The sequence below is a fragment of the Molossus molossus genome, unplaced genomic scaffold (assembly GCF_014108415.1).
Source record: "Molossus molossus isolate mMolMol1 unplaced genomic scaffold, mMolMol1.p scaffold_m16_p_10, whole genome shotgun sequence".
Taxonomy (NCBI): domain Eukaryota; kingdom Metazoa; phylum Chordata; class Mammalia; order Chiroptera; family Molossidae; genus Molossus; species Molossus molossus.
In genome coordinates, this window is record NW_023425345.1 from 63,867,174 (window position 1) to 63,884,110 (window position 16,937).

The 16,937-nt window shown below is 44.5% G+C and overlaps 1 protein-coding gene across 2 annotated transcripts in view; it reads left to right on the forward strand.

The window, feature by feature from the left end:
• The window catches only part of CPM (carboxypeptidase M), a 69,326-nt gene that overhangs the window by 23,252 nt on the left and 29,137 nt on the right, over window positions 1–16,937 (forward strand). For both annotated transcript variants that reach the window (XM_036253024.1, XM_036253022.1), the window contains exon 3: window positions 14,759–14,856. In XM_036253024.1, coding sequence (XP_036108917.1) covers window positions 14,759–14,856 — 98 coding nt within the window. The remainder of the gene's footprint in view (window positions 1–14,758; window positions 14,857–16,937) is intronic.

A 16,937-nucleotide genomic window follows, 5' to 3' on the forward strand; every position in this document is an offset into this window, starting at 1 on the left:
CTGTTTATGTTTCATTCTGGAAGGCAGTGGTTCTCATTTGGGTTTGCATCATACGATGGAATACTATACAGCCCTGAGAATGAATGATTTGTGTTTACACAATAGTACGAATGAGTCCACAATAGGGGCGGTACCTGGAAGTAGGCACAAAGGTGCTTCTAGGGTTCTGGTGACACAATTGTATGTTTGCTTTACAAAATCCACAGTGAGCTGTATAATGTACAATTTTCTATATGTATGTTATTTTACTACATAAAAAAAAAAAAAGGTTTTTTTTTTTTTTAATGGTGTATACTGTAGTTAGCTGAGGTATTGTGGAAAATTCAAACTCCTGAACTTACATCTAGAGATTCCCATTCTGGGGGGAGCCCAGGAGTTTGCCGTTGTGATAAATACCTCAGATGATCCCGCTGCAGGTAGTCCAGAGATATGCTTGGGAGAAGCACAGTGATGCTGCTAGTCTGCCGTTGATAAGCCTAACTGTGGCCAGCAGCAGGACTGCAGAAACGGAGCAAACGGTTTTTTGAGAATGACCGAATTCACACTATACAATACAGCTTACACGACTTTAAAAATCCACAAAACTGCAGAAACATTATATAAAATACCTGCAGCAATATTTCTCTGAATTCCTCTGATGCCTGAATGAGAGGTGTTGAAAAATCTTCCTGCATTGTAATAGAAAGAGGATAAATTCCAGGGGTGGCTCTGTCCTACCAAAGTTTATCTCCATTAGCTAGAAGTCATCCCTATGTGACTGTATCACCATTCACATCCTCTACTGTCTCTTCCTCCCCTTCCACCCAGATGCAAAAGTCATGGTTAAACTGCTCCTCCCCAGCTTTTCTGCTGGGCCTTTGTCATACCATTTCATGCCAACTTACACGTGTGCTAAATGGAGAAGGTGGCTTGAACCATACATTATTATTGGCCTGTAAGAGTGCATCTAATTCTAGTGATGGTTGGGCATGTCTCCAGGTATTGCCCTATTAGTAATTCTTTGGCTGAGTATTGCTGATTTGTTGAGCAACGAGAAAACCCTGGCAAATCTTGTCATTTCATCCTCTCTTAAGAATCTGCCTCCTCCTTTCAGTCCAACCATTTGAGTGTAGTGAAGTGAAATAGATGAGAGCATCACTAAGGTCCCGGTCTATGAATTTCTGAAACTCACTTGAAGTAAATCGAGGCATACTGTCAGAAAGGATAAGGCCAGGTGCAGAGCTGTCAATGTGAGACGAACCAAGGCTACCTCGACCCATTGTGAGAAAGTGTCTAATAGACACTCTAATAGAGTCCAAAAGCATCACTAGAATGGCTCCTAATAATTAGTTGGCCTTTTCACTAAGGTTCCTGTGCCACAGCCCATGGAAACATAGGTGCCTTTCAAGAGGCTTGACTTGCATCATACATTTATGTGAATGAACTCAACTCCAGGCATCTGGCCCACTCTTTCTTGAGAATAGTTTGCCAGTGAGCAATGTGCTGGTGACCAAGCTGCTGCGTATTCTTTGTGAAATTGGCAGGGCATGAATCAGTAATTAAATATATACAAACTAGCCGAGATCAAGATAAAGTGTGCTTTAATGGATGAGTAAGCTCAGGTGGCTTATTAACAGATGCGTTTCCTCATGCTTCTTCCTAAATGGGCATTTCTCAACCCATATTTTCAGGTAGGAGCTGATATGAGATGAAGCTAATTATACAGTTTGATGAAGCTAAAGAGTTAGGCTTGGGAGGTGTTTTGACCTCAGGATGCTCATTGGCAGTGGCCCGTGTAATCTTGGGTCTGCTATGGCGGAGAGTTCAGAGCCTGAACATCCATTGTTGCTGCCTGAGACAGCTCAAGCAACAGCTGCAATTGTGGGTGCAAGATGGCATCGTTCAAGCAAAGGCCTTCAGCCTAGGAAAGACTTATGATCAATCAATTGTAAATACACAGCTAGAGAAACAGTTGGGAAACTTAACGACTTCCAAAATAAATGCTGCTTTCTTTGTCTGTGCGTGTACAGGCCTACTTTGCTGATGACACTGGCTTTGAGTGGTAACCTGTTAGTGTCTCAGAGTCTCATAGACACAAAAGAGTGTAAACACATGACATTCCAGAAAGCATCTTCTCCATGATGAGCCTAATGCCACTGCTGGAGAAGTGACTTAGTAAAGGTTGTTTTTGTCGGGTTGGGGGAAGGGACATGGGAGGTGAAGCTCTTGCTTTGTTTGAGGAGTTAGATGCTTCAGGTCTTTTTCAGAAAGGCAAGTATCTTTTACGCCTAAGGTGGTTACAGAGGAAGTTCTGTTTAACATTGGAGCAATGTGGAACAGACATTAATCTTAGAGTAAAACTAACAACAACAACAACAAAACCAGTTCAAAGCCCAAGCTGACTGAGCGTATGTTCTCACCTGTAAAATGAGGATAATAACACCGGCCTTACCTATCTATCTCACAGGGTTTCTCTTGAAGATTAAATAAGATGAAGTGTATAAAAATACTCTGGAAATTATGTAAACTATCAACAGTTAAGCAGATATAATTTCCTGAAATTATATGATTCCCCGATTACGACATCATTTAAATATGCTACCCTCTTCATAATGCTGATAATCAAATGCTCAGTGAAATGCAGGAAAAATTCCAAATCAATAGAAATTTCTACTAAAGCAGTTCAACCTATAAACCTCCTCAGTGAGTGAGCATTGCCAGGGGTCTGCTGAACGCATCATTGCCGATTGCTTTGTGAGCCTGAGAAATCTGTTGATAATTTCTGAAGGTAGGGTGTTGCAATGATATGAATGCACCAGTTCTTGTTTTTTGTTTCTTATGTAAATATATTTGTATTGACTTGGCAACAGTAGGTACAGCAAATTTAACATGCTACTTTGTTACAGTTGGTTTAAGTTGTCTAGAACTATAGCATATTCTTGGCTATGAACACCAACAGCCCTGGCCAGTTTGGCTCAGCGGTTAGAGCGTCGGCCTGCGGTACAGAGAGACCCGGGTTCGGTTCCCGCTAAGGGCATGTACCTCAGTTGCAGTTTGTCCCCGGCCCTGGTTGGTCGTGCGGGTGGCAGCCACTCCATGTGTCCCTTTCACGTCGATGTCTCCCCCCCCCCCCCCCCCGCCCCCCATCCCACTCTATCTGAACAAAAAATGGTAGAATGTCCTCAGGTAAGGATAAAAAAAAAAAAGTGAACGCCAACAGAAATGAAGTAAATCTCATTTTTTTCCACTCCTTTGAAGGAGGCAGAGTAATTATCGTATAGCTTCCTAAGTTTGTTGACAACAAATATAGGCTATGACTTAGTAAAGGGATGAATTGAAAGAATCCTTGAAAGGCACAAACATACAGTTCTTCACCGCTGTCCACTGGGTGAAGCAGGGCTGCTCCTGAGACTGTTCACAGGCTGGGTGACATTCAGCCCTTCTTTCTCGTTCTCTCCTCAGTAGCCACTGCTCCTGCCTCGCCTCCCCTCCCTCTCCGGCAACAGTCTCACTGATCTGTTCTACCCAAAGCCCAAAGGAGTGGTGATTGGATTGAGGCAGGGAGAACAGTTTCAGCCATTTACATGTCTCTTTCCCTGACCCAAAGTCCAATCTTGAGGAAGAGATGCAAGTCATGACTAAACTGCCCAACACTCAAGCTTTACTGATTTCCTTATTCTTACCCTAGGTTGATCGCTTGGACTTGGATAAATTAATGACTTGGTGACCAGAAGGCTCAATGATCCCATAGATCATATAATTTCAAAATATTTTTGTAGTTTTTTTTTTTTCTGGTTGTATAAAAATAAAAAAAATGTCTATCCTTTAGTAAACATTCACATTTGCATCAAGATGATTTTCTTTCAATCTACAGGGAGATTTAATCAGCTAAGGTGCTGTAGTTTTGGATAGTGTACATAGTAGTTGATTAACACCTTCTCTTGTACAGTTCTGTGTGCAGAGGGAAGAAGGAGCTTATGCATCTCTGACCTTGAGGCCTCCATTCCCTCCTCATGGCCTCACCTCTCAGTGCAGGTGATCAGCTCTGACTTCTCCTGACCCTGCAGCTCACCTTTACAAGCTACCACAGCCAGAAGCCAGTAGGTCAGGCCATGATTTTTTTTACCTTTACCTTTTTTAACAGCTGCTCCCCCACACCAGCTTTTTATTTTAAAAAAATTTCAAACCTTTAGAAAAATTGTAAAAATAGTAAAATAAATAGATCCATCAGTTCTCTTGGCCAGATTTGCTTTCTCCTTCTCCTGAGCCCCATCTACAGATTTAGCTGAACTATTAGAAATGGTAAATATCGTGCTTATTTACTAAATACATCAGCATGTACCATCTAAAAATGACTTCTTCCTACCTAACCACAATGCACCATTATTAAGCTAAGAAAAATAATGATTGTTCAATAAACCATTTTAAAGTCCCCCAGTGGTTCCAAGAATGCCTTTTATAACCTTTTTTACCTCTTAGAAGCCAATCAAGGATTGGAAACACATTGTATATGGTGTCATATCTCTTTAGTCTTGTAATCTGGGACAGTCCCTTTGCCTTTTGTTGCCATTGACCGGCTCACATTAAACCAGTTTTATGTCATTGGTTGATTCCTAATGAACCAATTTCTCATCGACAATTTCCCAGGTTGCCCTCTTACAGTAATGACTTGAAATGTCTCCCTGGCAGGGCCATACTGGAAATCTTAACATGGTTAAGCCTGGAGATAGTTAAAATCTATGTGATGGCTTCAGTCACTTTGGCAACAGACCATGTAGGAAAATGTTGTGAAAGACATGTTTATGGTTAATGTTTCAGCAATATTAGCCAAGCACCATCCTCAGGCATTTTGTCCTAGGAATTCTGAATGAGATTCAGCCCTTGGATTTAAAAAGTAAATTCACCTGATGTCTGGTGGTATGAATGTTTGTGACAGTTTTTGTGCAAATAGATTTTGAAGGACATGTTCTCTCAAGGTAGCCCCTTTTGCTTTCTAAATCTACACTTTAGCTTTGTGTGTGTGTGTGTGTGTGTGTGCGCGTGCACGCGTGTGTTTTAATCTTCACTTGAGGATATATTTTTATTGATTTTAGAGAGAGAGGAAGGGGAAGAGAGAGAGAGAGAAACATTGATGTGAGAGAGAAACATCAACTGGCTGCCTCCCATATACACTCCAATCAGAAATCAAACCTGCTACTTAGGTGTGTGCCCTGACCAGAAATCGAACCTGCAACCGTTTGGTGTATGGGATGATGCTCCAACCAACTGAGCCACCTGGCCAGGGCCACACTTCCATTTTTAAAAGATTTCCCGTGTGTCTGGTCTATCTGAACTGATCTGCAGATCCCCTGGAACACGCATTTCTGCTGGCTGTTGGCATAAGGCCTCTGTCTATATTTTACAGGCACTGTTCATATTGAATTTTTTCTGTAACTGCTCTAATACTGAGTCGTCTGCAAAGGGCCTATAGTTTGTCATCAGCCGATTCTGTTCACTCAAGCCGGCAAACAAGTATGAGTTTACCATGTTCCTGGCACTGTTTGTAAAGATTGTGAGGAGTAAATAAGATAGCAACCCCATAATGTACTGGTAAAATTAATCCCATGCCACAGATGAGAAAACCAGTTCACTTAGAGAGATGAAGCGAGTCGCCCACTACCACGTGGCTAGGGGTTCAAACCCTGGCAGTTTGGTTCCGGAACCCGCATACTACCTCTTTTTATGAGGTGCCGCTAAAGGGGTACCGCATTCTTTAAGACATTTCAGATGCTGTGTTGGGGCTGGTTTTGATGTCATTACTAAACTACTTAGCCATTTGTGAGATTCAAATCTCAGAACAATGATACTAGTGAGAAGTCCACCTTTGTTAAGTTCAGTTCTTGAAGGAAGCTCAGGGCTACTCCTGTTGTTGGGAGCTCAGCATCCTATCTGGCCACTTCACTTCCTTTGCTTAGCTTTCTAATGAAAGCCTTTAGGGCACAGACTTGGGGAGTAGGATGATGGAAAGAGAAAGTTTTATTCTCCAAATATGAGGACACTGGAAAATACATTACCATGGTTTTTGGCCACTAAAAGATGAGTCCTACGGCAGCAAAAATAGGCGATGAGGACAAGCAGGCCTCCCACAAACGGTCTTTCCTTTGGGTCAAATGGATCCGACTCGACCTCGTCATAAATTATAGCCATGCGACCCCTTCAGGGACTCATAAGAAATAAAAACACCAGCCGGGGAGAAAGAACCAAAACGTCAACATTGAACCAGCCCTGACCAACCGTGCAAGAGAACCTTTAAATGGACGACAAGAAGCGTGTAGTGTTGGCTATAATTGTCATATCTTTTAAAATTACATTTAAAAATCTCTAAGTATGTTTGTACTTTTAGATAAGATGATCTAATTATGTTTGAATTCTCCCCCCAGGGACCAAAACGGGAAGTTCTTAGCTTTTTATAGTAAGAGGCCTCTAGAGATTTCCACTCTGGGGATTTAAAAACAAGTTTCCTGTCTCTATAGGAAAAAAGGACTAACAGGGAGCATTGGGAAATTCCGATGGTTGGGACATGAAATTATGGCTGGTTTTTAGAACTCAACTTATAATTTTATAATTTATAGCTTAAAAATTAAAACTTTTAGAGGAAGAGGAATGGATTCCTCGGCCTCTGACCTGGGGATGGAGAGGGTAGGGCTGGCAGAGGAGAAAGGCAGAGGCATTTTTTAGAATCCTGTTTTGGTTGGTGGCTGGTGATCAATGAGACAAGCCACTCTGCTTCTCTGGGAGTCTTGACTGTCCTGAAATCAAAAAAGAAGAAAAGAAAATGTATTCCAGCTCAATGCATCATCAGATTTTTCCTTTCCTTCTTTCAATTAAAAAAGAATTCCTGATTTAGAAATTGAGATTCTCCAAACCTCCCCACCACTCACTTGTTCAGGAAGAAATAAAATGGAACCCAGCACCAGCATCTATATTTCTCAGGTATTTAGAAACATTAGTGCCATGGGGCAAAAGTGTACGCTAAGAAATCTCATCTCCCCATGTCCAAAGAGTCTCACTGAAGCCGTATAGCTGGTTTGGATCTTGGCTCTCTATATGTAAATCCTCCAAGAAGGGGCATCTGCTCTCGACCTGATCTAGGAGGAGAAAGGTAAGAACGGTGTTGGATGGAGGGGGCTTTTGGTTAAACCTTGAAAAGGCAAGTGGAGGTTGACCCCTTTGGTCGGGTGGACTAAGGACTATTCCTGCCAAAGGAAAAAAAATGCATTGAAGATAAGGTGGTGATTGTATTTTTTTCTGGAAATACACATAAATAAGAATGGCAAGCTCCCAGTGTCAGCAACAAAAGAACAAAAGCCACGCTCCCCACCTGCTCCAGCTGCCACCAACGGGGCTTCTCCGCCACTGTCGCCAGAGGATCCCAGAGCCACGTCGGCCAGCAGCCTCTCGCAGCAGATACCATAAGGTCGAGGACACAGAGTACAAATGGATCTGTCTGTCTGCACCAAAAGGGGGGATAAAGGATGATGGTTTTGAACCTTCCTTGAGCCCACAGGCGAGGCCCAATAATGCACATGCTGCCGGGACAGAACCCCACCTACCCAGGTACTGCGGTTGCATCTGCAGATCCTAAAAGGAAAACAATGACCTTCAGGAGAATTAGGACTTTTTTTCTTGATTTCACTGACTTCAGAGAGGATTGCAGACTTGCAGTTTAAGTATTGGAATTTCACAAAAGACATAGGATTTAGCTGGAAAATGGGGGGGGGGGAATCCTTCTAGGTAGTTTAGATGAAAAAAATGTCCCTTTTATTTTGGCTTTGGTTATGATTTCAGAGCATACTGTTTTGTTGTGGGTGTGCGTGTGTCATTTTACTATGTTTTTCGGATTTTAAACTCTGTAAGTACACACAGTTTGCTCTAATTCGGAAAGCCCTGTTTGGACATTTGCACTCGGAGAGCACCTGCGTTTCCAAGGTATGGGCCTCCACCTCGGGAAGTGGGGATTTGGTTTTTCTCCTTCTGAACTGGAAGAACATTTTTATGAGGAATTTTTTGTCTTGGAGAATGTAACCGCGTCACCCGAGGTTGTCTTTAAGGGTGGTTTGCTTTCTCTGACCCTTGGTTACTCCTCAGAAACGTTCTGTTCTTGTACGTTACACTGATTGAGTTCGGATTAACTTTATTTCACATCTGAGAACAGTGGTAAAAACTTGTTTACAGAAACGCGTTCGGAAGAGAAAAATACTGTAAAACATGTAAAACACGAACAGTTTCTTGTTCAGCCAACGAAGAAAAGGCATTGCCTTTCTTTCCCACATTAATCACTTCTCAGTAAATGTGAGATCCTGTTGAGCATTTAAAAAATAAAGAAAAAGCATGGCCAGGGCCTGGTGCCTGGGACTGGGGGGCTGGGGCAGGAGGGACAGCCCCGAGCAGCCCGGCTTTGCTCGGTCTCCAGCCCTGGGAGCCACTGCGGGGCGAGCGGCGGAGCCATGCGATCTGAGTCACATCCGACTAACCCCCAAATAATGAAACTTGAGCAAACACTGTACTGCTTTTGGACTTCATTTTCTGCAAATGATGAAAGTGATGTCAGAAACACAAAATGAGTGTTTTTCTTGGCAGGAGAATGAGTGAGGGATTTACACTGGTTTCAGCTGCCTGAAACCCGGCTCAGGACAGGTAGTCAGTGCCTGTTTGTTGAATGAGTAAGTGAGAAAACGCAGTTAAACCTTTGTGTAGGACGGTGGCTTACACAATGGAGATGTGTCTGATTTTTAAAAAAATTCATACCCAGATGGACGAATGAGTCTGATGGCCTCGGGAAGCTGCCCTCAATGCGTCAGGGCTCAGTGGCAGGTTAGAGTGCTGGCCTGTGGTCTCGCCAGCCTCCGCGGTCCGGTTCCTGATTCCTGGCCCGGGCCGGGTTCCAGCACCTTTCCGAACTGTCCTAGTCTACCACCGTGTTTCAGGGCCTCCCCTGCTCACCTCGCGCCAGATTGCCCCCCTGTACTTCCCACGTGGCAAACATGTAGGTGCTTTTGTTGTCTTCTTTTTTTTTTCCTATTCATGCCCAACTTTGCCCTCCTAGAATTCAAAGCATTACTTCAGCTCTGGAATCATACAGATACTATTTGATGGCGCCTGCAGGTGTAATGAGACTACCCAGGGAAAATCCCGAGAGAGAGGCCTTGCCAGTGCATCTCACTATGGTATTCCCTCTTAATGCAGTGTCTTCAGTACATGTCATAGAAATGTATTCTGTCCACGATCAGTTTACCGGAGTCGCCACTGTGCGTGGCACCAGGCAGCGCTGGAAGAACAAAACTGTACATGTGTAGCCGGTGATAACGTGCGATGGAATTGCCCTCGGCCCACGAAACAGCCCAGCCCCACACTGCTTCCAGGCGAAGCAGAGCACCAGCTCTTATAACAGTAGCAGCAGGACTCCTGGGACCCCCGATTCCTTTCCAGACCCCTTCTTGACAAGTTCCTGTGTCCATGAACAAAATCAGGAATCCCCGGCCCACTGCGCAGGAAATGGCAGTTAAGCTTCACGAGGATTACGTGGCTGACTTCGGGGGCTGCGGGGAGGTCACTGCATCTGCCCAGGTGTGGGTTCTCGGCTTTGCAAGGACTGAAACAGCCTGGGTGTTCACAGTGGCCAGAACCCTTCAGTTCTGTGCAGACGCCACAGTGAACACTGGGCAGTTTGCCACGAAGCAAAGGTATTTGCATGAATTTCGTGTTGCAGAAACAGGATATGTAGGCAACAGATGCATTTTGTCTATGTCTTTCCTTCTGTTGCCACTTCATGCACCCTACTTTTTAGCCTCTTTGTTGACCGGTAGCCAAACATACTGCAGGGAAAACACGTAGCGGCCAGATTCCCTGAAGTGCACCTCCTCCAGACTCCACAGCTTTGGGGCTTGCCTGTGTCCTTAAGTAGAGAGCAAGTTGGAAACAAGCTGGTAGACCATTCTGCAAACCAGTTTTGGGTCTGCACACCAAAGGGAGCCAATAATAGCTTTAAATTCTCAAAGACTCCTCACAGTGTCTTCTCAGCTTCTTCCCTCCAATTCTTGGTGAGGAGAAAGAAAAATATCTCAGCACCAGAAATGGTACATAGCAAGCTTGGGTCATGTTTCTGTGAATTTTCTTTGATTTTGTCTTTGGGGTCATGTTTCTGTGAATTTTCTTTGATTTTTATCTTTCGTATTTTCTTTTATTTTTTGTTAATCCTCACCTGAGGATATTTTTTCATTGATTTTTAGATAGAGTGGAAGGGAGGGAGGAAGAGAGAAACATCGATGTGAGAGAGACACATTGATTGGTTGGTTGCCTCCAGCACAACCCAACTAGGACTGGGCATTGAACCTACAACCCAGGTAAGTGTCCTTGACTGGGAATTCAACCAGTGACCCTTCAGTCCTTGTGTCCACACTCTAACCACTGAGCCAATTTGGCCAGGGCTGTCTTTGGTATTTTCCTGCTCTTAGGTGACTGGAGCAGTGCAGTATAGTGGGTAAGAAAAGAGCAGGGTCTGTGGGTAGACTACTCAACTTCATTCCTGGTTACAGTGGTTCTTAAACAAATGCGAATGAGAATCCCCTGGATTCTTATTAAAAGGCAGATTCCACACCCAGCTGGTGTGGCTCAGTGGTTGAGCGTCGACCCATGCACCAAGAGCTCACCAATTCAATTCCAGGTTGTGAGCCTGATCCCCAGTGGGGAGCATGCAGGAGGCAGCCAATCAATGTTCTCTCACATAGATGTTTCTCTCTCTCCCTCCCTCTCCTTTCCTCTCTCTCCAAAATCAATTTAAAAAAAAAATTTTTTTTAACACAAATTCCTTACCCCCAGTTTCTGATTCAGTACCTGAGGGGTGGAGCTCAAGAATGTATGTTTCTAGCCCTGGCCGGTTTGGCTCAGCGGTTAGAGCGTTGGCCTGCGGTCCGGAGAGACCCGGGTTCGGTTCCCGCTAAGGGCATGTACCTCGGTTGCAGTTTGTCCCCGGCCCTGGTTTTATAGGAACCCAGGTGATTCTGATGTGGGAATGATGCGCCTCCCATTTCCACCCGCTGAAGCTATACTTACTTCCCCAAGCTTCTCCTACTTTCTTAACTCCTTTAGAACGCCTGCTCTCTTGTCTTGTGGATCTTTGTGAATCTTTTCCAATCCTCCAAGCAAACCCAGCTGGGCACCCCTGTCACATCACTGGGATTTGTAACAAGCCCCAAGTGAGTTCCTGAATACACATACTGAAATATTTGAAATCCAATTTTGTTTACTTTGTAATGAGGAGAAAGAGACCAAGCATTTCAGAACTCTTAGTCCTGCTGGTATTAGCAAGAACTTTGGGAAATAAAGGTAACCTTTCCAACCTTGATAGAAAAAAAATCTTGTTTAAATTACCCTGGCTGGTGTGGCTCAGTGGTTGAGTGTCATCCCATGCACCAAGAGGTCACTGGTTCAATTCCCAGTCAGGGCACATGCCCAGGTTGTGGGTCCAATCCCCAGTGGGCGGCATGCAGGAGGCAGCCAATCAGTGTTCTCTCTCGTCAATGTTTCTCTCTCTCTGTCTCCCTTTCCCATCCTCTTTCTTTCTCTCTCTAAAAAATCAATAAAGAAAAAAAAAATTACCTTTACCTTGGCAATCAGGCTGTGAAAAGTAAATAGTTTGTCCTTTGTGTATTAACTCTAGTCTGAGCGAGAGACAACCAGTGTTTGTTGGAGAGGGGGGTTAACATCCTCCAAGAGGCTTGTCTTCCGAAAGCATTGCGTGAATATCTTCCAGATTTATTGCTTGGTTTCTTTCTTAAACTTTGAGCCAGTGAGGTTTATTCAAGGTGACTTCCTCATCTTGCAGTTCACTCAGGGGCCATCTGTGCTAAAATTCAAGTTAGTTTCCCATCAAAGTACTGCTTAGGTTTTATTGGTTTGGTTTTGCTTCTTCCATAAACCAGATCATATTGGCTGTCCATGTCAGGGCAGGTTTCTGTTGGCTTACATGTTCCTCTGTGTGGCAGGCCAGCTGTCACAAATAGAGTGATAAATATAACAATTGGTAGATACTATGATATTGAGATGATATTGGATTTTTTTCCCTTGCCTATGAGGGGATTAGACCATATTCTGTACAAACCTGTGATGGTTCTAGCTTTAAAAGCATTAACACCACCCTGGCCAGTTCGGCTCAGCTATTAGAGCATCAGCCTGCGGTCCAGAGAGACCTGGGTTCGGTTCCTGCTAAGGGCATGTACCTTAGTTGCGGTTTGTTCCTGGCCCCGGTTGGGGTCGTGTCGGTGGCAACCAGTCGATGTGTCTCTGTCACATCGATGTTTCTCTCTCTCTCTCTCCCTCCCTCCCTCCTGCTCTATCTGTATATAAAGGCAAAAATGTCCTCAGGTGAGGATACAAAAAGAAAGCATTAATACCCACCCCAAAGAATTCCTCAGAAGGAAACTAGGTTTGCTAGCTCGCTCCTCAGGAAAGCTCTTCCTTGCTCACTTGCAAATGTTAACTTTGTGCCATTAACTCCAGAGGACCTGAGGACTGGGGTTTTGGGGAAGGGAAGTTCTGGTTAATAAAAGGGTGCTGGCACGAGAGCACAGGTGGGTTGTATTTGTCCACATGGCAAACTCAGAATCACTCTTCAGGACCCTGTTCAGACATCAGATCTAAAACCGTACACCAGTAGCCATGGCCGGGCAGCTCAGCTGGCTGGAGCGTTGTCCTGTGCACCAGAAGGTAGTGGGTTCAATCCCTGGTCAGGGCTCGTGTGGGGGGCTGGTAAACAACCGATCGATGTCTCGCTCTCATGTTGATGTTTCTCTCTCTCTCTCTTCCTTACTCTGTCTCTAAAAATCAATAAAAACATATCCTCAGGTGAGGATTTAAAATAAACATACCTTATACCTATAAAGTTTTAAATGATCCCCATCCTTGGAAAAAGTTAACCATTTCTTTTATTCTACATCCACAACAGTACCTTACACACCATTCCATGATCATCTGTCTCAGCCTAGTGTAGGTGTGTTTGCATGTTGTTCTGCTCCACTAGGTCAGGTGCACACTGGGCATAGAGTGTGACCTCCTTATCTGTAGGTCTGATCACCTGGGGACATGCCTGGGTAGAGCAGTAATAAGAAAGTGCATGTATGAATGAAGATTCTGAGCTGAACAGGTGGCATCAATCAGATAAACTGCATTCTGGGGTTATTTTCTAAGAATTCCTGCAGTTACTAAATTTAAAGCCATCACCCTATCATGATGAATTTCCCTAAAATTCTGTTCCACTAAGAATAAATGGTGAAAAGATAAGTTTGTATCTGCTTCTCACTGGGTTCCTCATGGGAACTGAGTGTTCCCAGCCTGTGGGACCCCTGACTTAAGGAATAGACCTGAAATTCTGTGGAAACCTGTTCTATATTTAGCCCATTTGCAGCTGGTAAATCCCTTTCCTGGGCTCTTGAATTCCACAGAAGGCTTAGATATCAGATATTTGAAGTTTGTATATATGTGATAGATATTAAACATACAATCCCCAGTCTCTAATTCTAAGAAATTTGCATTACAAGAGCCAGCTGTTTATAGAATTGAGAGGGAGCGCTTCATTTTCCTGAGTAGGAAACCAAGCCTCCTGTGAGGCTGGCAGTCTTTGTTAGAAGGAGCGCTAGAATCGAGTCAACCAGGCAGGATTCAGGTCTTGGCTCTGGGGCTCAAATCACAGCCTCTTACTGGCTGGTTGTGTGATCATAAGCAGTTTGCTTAATATTTTTTGAAGATCAGCGTTCTTGCCCTGGCCAGTTTGGCTCAGCGGTTGGAGAGTCGGCCTGCGGTCCAAAGAGACCTGGGTTCGGTTCCCGCTAAGGGCATGTACCTCGGTTGTACTTTGTCCCCAGCCCTGGTTGGGTCGTGTGGGTGGCAGCTACTCGATGTGTCCCTTTCACATTGATGTTTCTCTCTCTCTCTCTCTCCCTCCCACTCTATTTGAACAAAAAATGGAAAAATGTCCTCGGGTGAGGATGAAGATCAGCGTTCTCATTTGTAAAGTTTGGTTAAAAACCCATCTCAGTGAAATCATACGAACCGGGGTACCAACTGGGATGTCTGCACAAAGCGAATCCCCAGTCATCTGTAGTCTCTGCCCTTCCTACCCAAGTCACACCATCCGTGACAGAGTTAGGACCTAGGAGTTCTCCTGGAGGTATAATTAGGATACACTGGTTCCCAGTTTACCTTACAAGACTCTTGCACATTGGCACTGTGGCCCATCAGCATTTGAATACAAGTTCAGGATTTCTCACCTTAAGGACAAGCTCCCTTCTGAATTACCTGTGTCTTGGCTGTTGCTTCCCCCTCCCTCTACCCCCGACTCTCCTTGCCCTGAGAGTTATGACACCCTCCCAGTCAACCATCAACGACAATTTAAGTTTGTGTAATTGTGTAAGTTAGCAAGATCGTATCTATAAAGCACTAGAAACTGAGAGCAAAGTATATAAGCATTTTGGAAAAATAAGATCTACGTAGTGTAACAAGTTTTCAGTTTCTAAGGATCGCATTCTGAAATGGTAAGGTAAATATTTGTGCTAAATTGAAAGGGTTTGGCTGGCAGTCGACCGGGAGTATTTTGAGCACAGAGGCGTTAGTCATGAACTTGAGTCATCATGAGACATTCATGGGGGGAGAAGTAGCATCGGTTGTTTCCTTTGGTCATTCTCCCAGAGTTCATTTGTCATTTGAAAAGACAGCTTATTTTTCGATCTTTTTCTTCCCTATAAAGGCAGACACCTGTGGGTTCTTGTTGTGGGACGCTCACCAAAAGAACACAGAATTGGGATTCCAGAGTTCAAATACGTGGCGAATATGCATGGAGATGAGGTACGTGTGGGGCTTGAATATGTGAAATGTCACGACGGAAACTTCCCCTCAGGTCTTCTGAGCTCTGTGTACCTGCCAAGGAGGCAGCATCATTGGTTACAGGAAGAACCTGGAAGGGTCTTCCTGTTGGGCCTTCTGAGAGACTGCAGGAACCAGGGCCCAACAACCATCATAGCCATTTGGCTGTTACCTGTGTCCTTTGAGGGTAACTGGAGCCTCTTTTGTATCCGGGCTGGAAGACCAACCGTGCCCAGACTCAACTGCCAGCCAGGGACCCGAGCTCCTTCCTGGTCCATTCCCCCTTCCTGGTCGGCATCAAGGGGACCCAGCAAAGAAGCTACATTTCATTTCAACTCAAAGGAACCAGAAGATCGCAAATAGCTGTCCAAACTCATAATATCTGGGTTTTTGAGTGCCTTTGTTACTTGCGCTTTATCTAATACTCAATGTTTTCAGTGCTCAAGTGTAGACAAAGTTAGGGTTCTGTCATATCCACTTTCTTTTTTTTTTTTTTATCCTCACCCGAGGACATTTTTCCATTTTTTGTTCAGGTAGAGTGGGAGGGAGAGAGAGAAACAGAGAGAAAGAGAGAAACATCGATGTGAAAGGGACACATCGAGTGGCTGCCACCCGCACAACCGACCAGGGCCGGGGACAAACTGCAACCGAGGTACATGCCCTTAGCGGGAACCGAACCCGGGTCTCTCTGGACCGCAGGCCGACGCTCCAACCGTTGAACCAAACCGGCCAGGGCTGTCATATCCACTTTCTACAAACACGCGAATGCTGTCAGTTCTTGCCTCTTTTCCAACTTAGCAGGAATGAATTCCATTTTTTTCTTTTGTTTTCTGTTGTTTATTTTGTATTTTTCAAAATACCCTTTTACCGCTCCTACCGGCCCTGTCATTCTTGCTAGGCATTTGGAAATGCTCCCTTATTTCCTCAGAGTATTTAAGAATAGGACAACTGGCCCTGGCCAGTTGGGGTCAGCGGTTAGAGCCTTGGCCTGCGGACCAATGAGTTGCAGGTTTGATTCCAGTCAAGGGCACGTACCCCGGTTACAATTTGTCCTCTGCCCTGGTGTGTCCCTTTTATGTCAATGTTTTTCTCTCTCTCTCTTCTCCCTCTCGCTCTATCTGAAAAAAAAAAAAAAAAGGAAAAATGTTCTCAGGTGAGGATTAAAAAAAAAAAAAAGAATACGACAACTGTAGTCTTTTCTGTTCACCAGGACTCCATACAACTAGGCGATCAAATAGAAGGCAAAGGTAGTTCCCAGTCATCACATTCAAGAAAGTTTACATAGGAATAATGTGTAACATCCTGTGAAACACACTGAACTTGAAGTGATGTCAAAGTAAATGCATTTCCAGTAAACCCAACCAGCTAACTTGTTGAAACACTTCTGAAGCTGCAGTAGTGTGAGTGGCGTGCCCTAGTCAACTGCTGAGGCTCCAGTCCTGGCTGGACCCGCCCCTACACCGGTCTCTGCAGGAACAGGATCCGCCCCCGTGACACACACAGCCTACCCTTCCCAGGCATGCTGCCCGACCTGTCCTGCCCAGAGAGGGTGCTGCTTGCATCTGGAGCCCCAGGAAAGGGGCTGATCTTTGAACTTGATTTGTAGGTGGGTAGAAGTTCAACCCCCCCCCCCCCCCGTGACTTTTTGAGCACAATGGGCAGTGCTTTAAAAGACAATCTCACTGGGAATCTGACCAAAGTTGTTTTTAATAAAACCACCATTCATAACAGACAGCAGCCAGACTTCCTTTCCCTTTCACTATCTGGCCTATTGATCAAGGTTTCCTGGAATCCATTTTTAATGAGACATATGACACTCATTGACTTCAGTCGTGTATTCATTCAATTTGTGGTATTTCAGAGGTTGCAGCCTGTTGCTCAAAAATTAATTCTCTGAACCAAAACTTCCAAAGGTAAGCAAGAGTTCTTTGCCTCACTCATCTCTGAATGTGTTTACTCCTTCCATGCACTTCCCCAAATGTCTGGCATCTTGCTCTCCAGGGAGTTAATGTATCCCATCTGATGAGGGCTCTCTGGTTCACTGCGATCTGAGGGCTGAGATT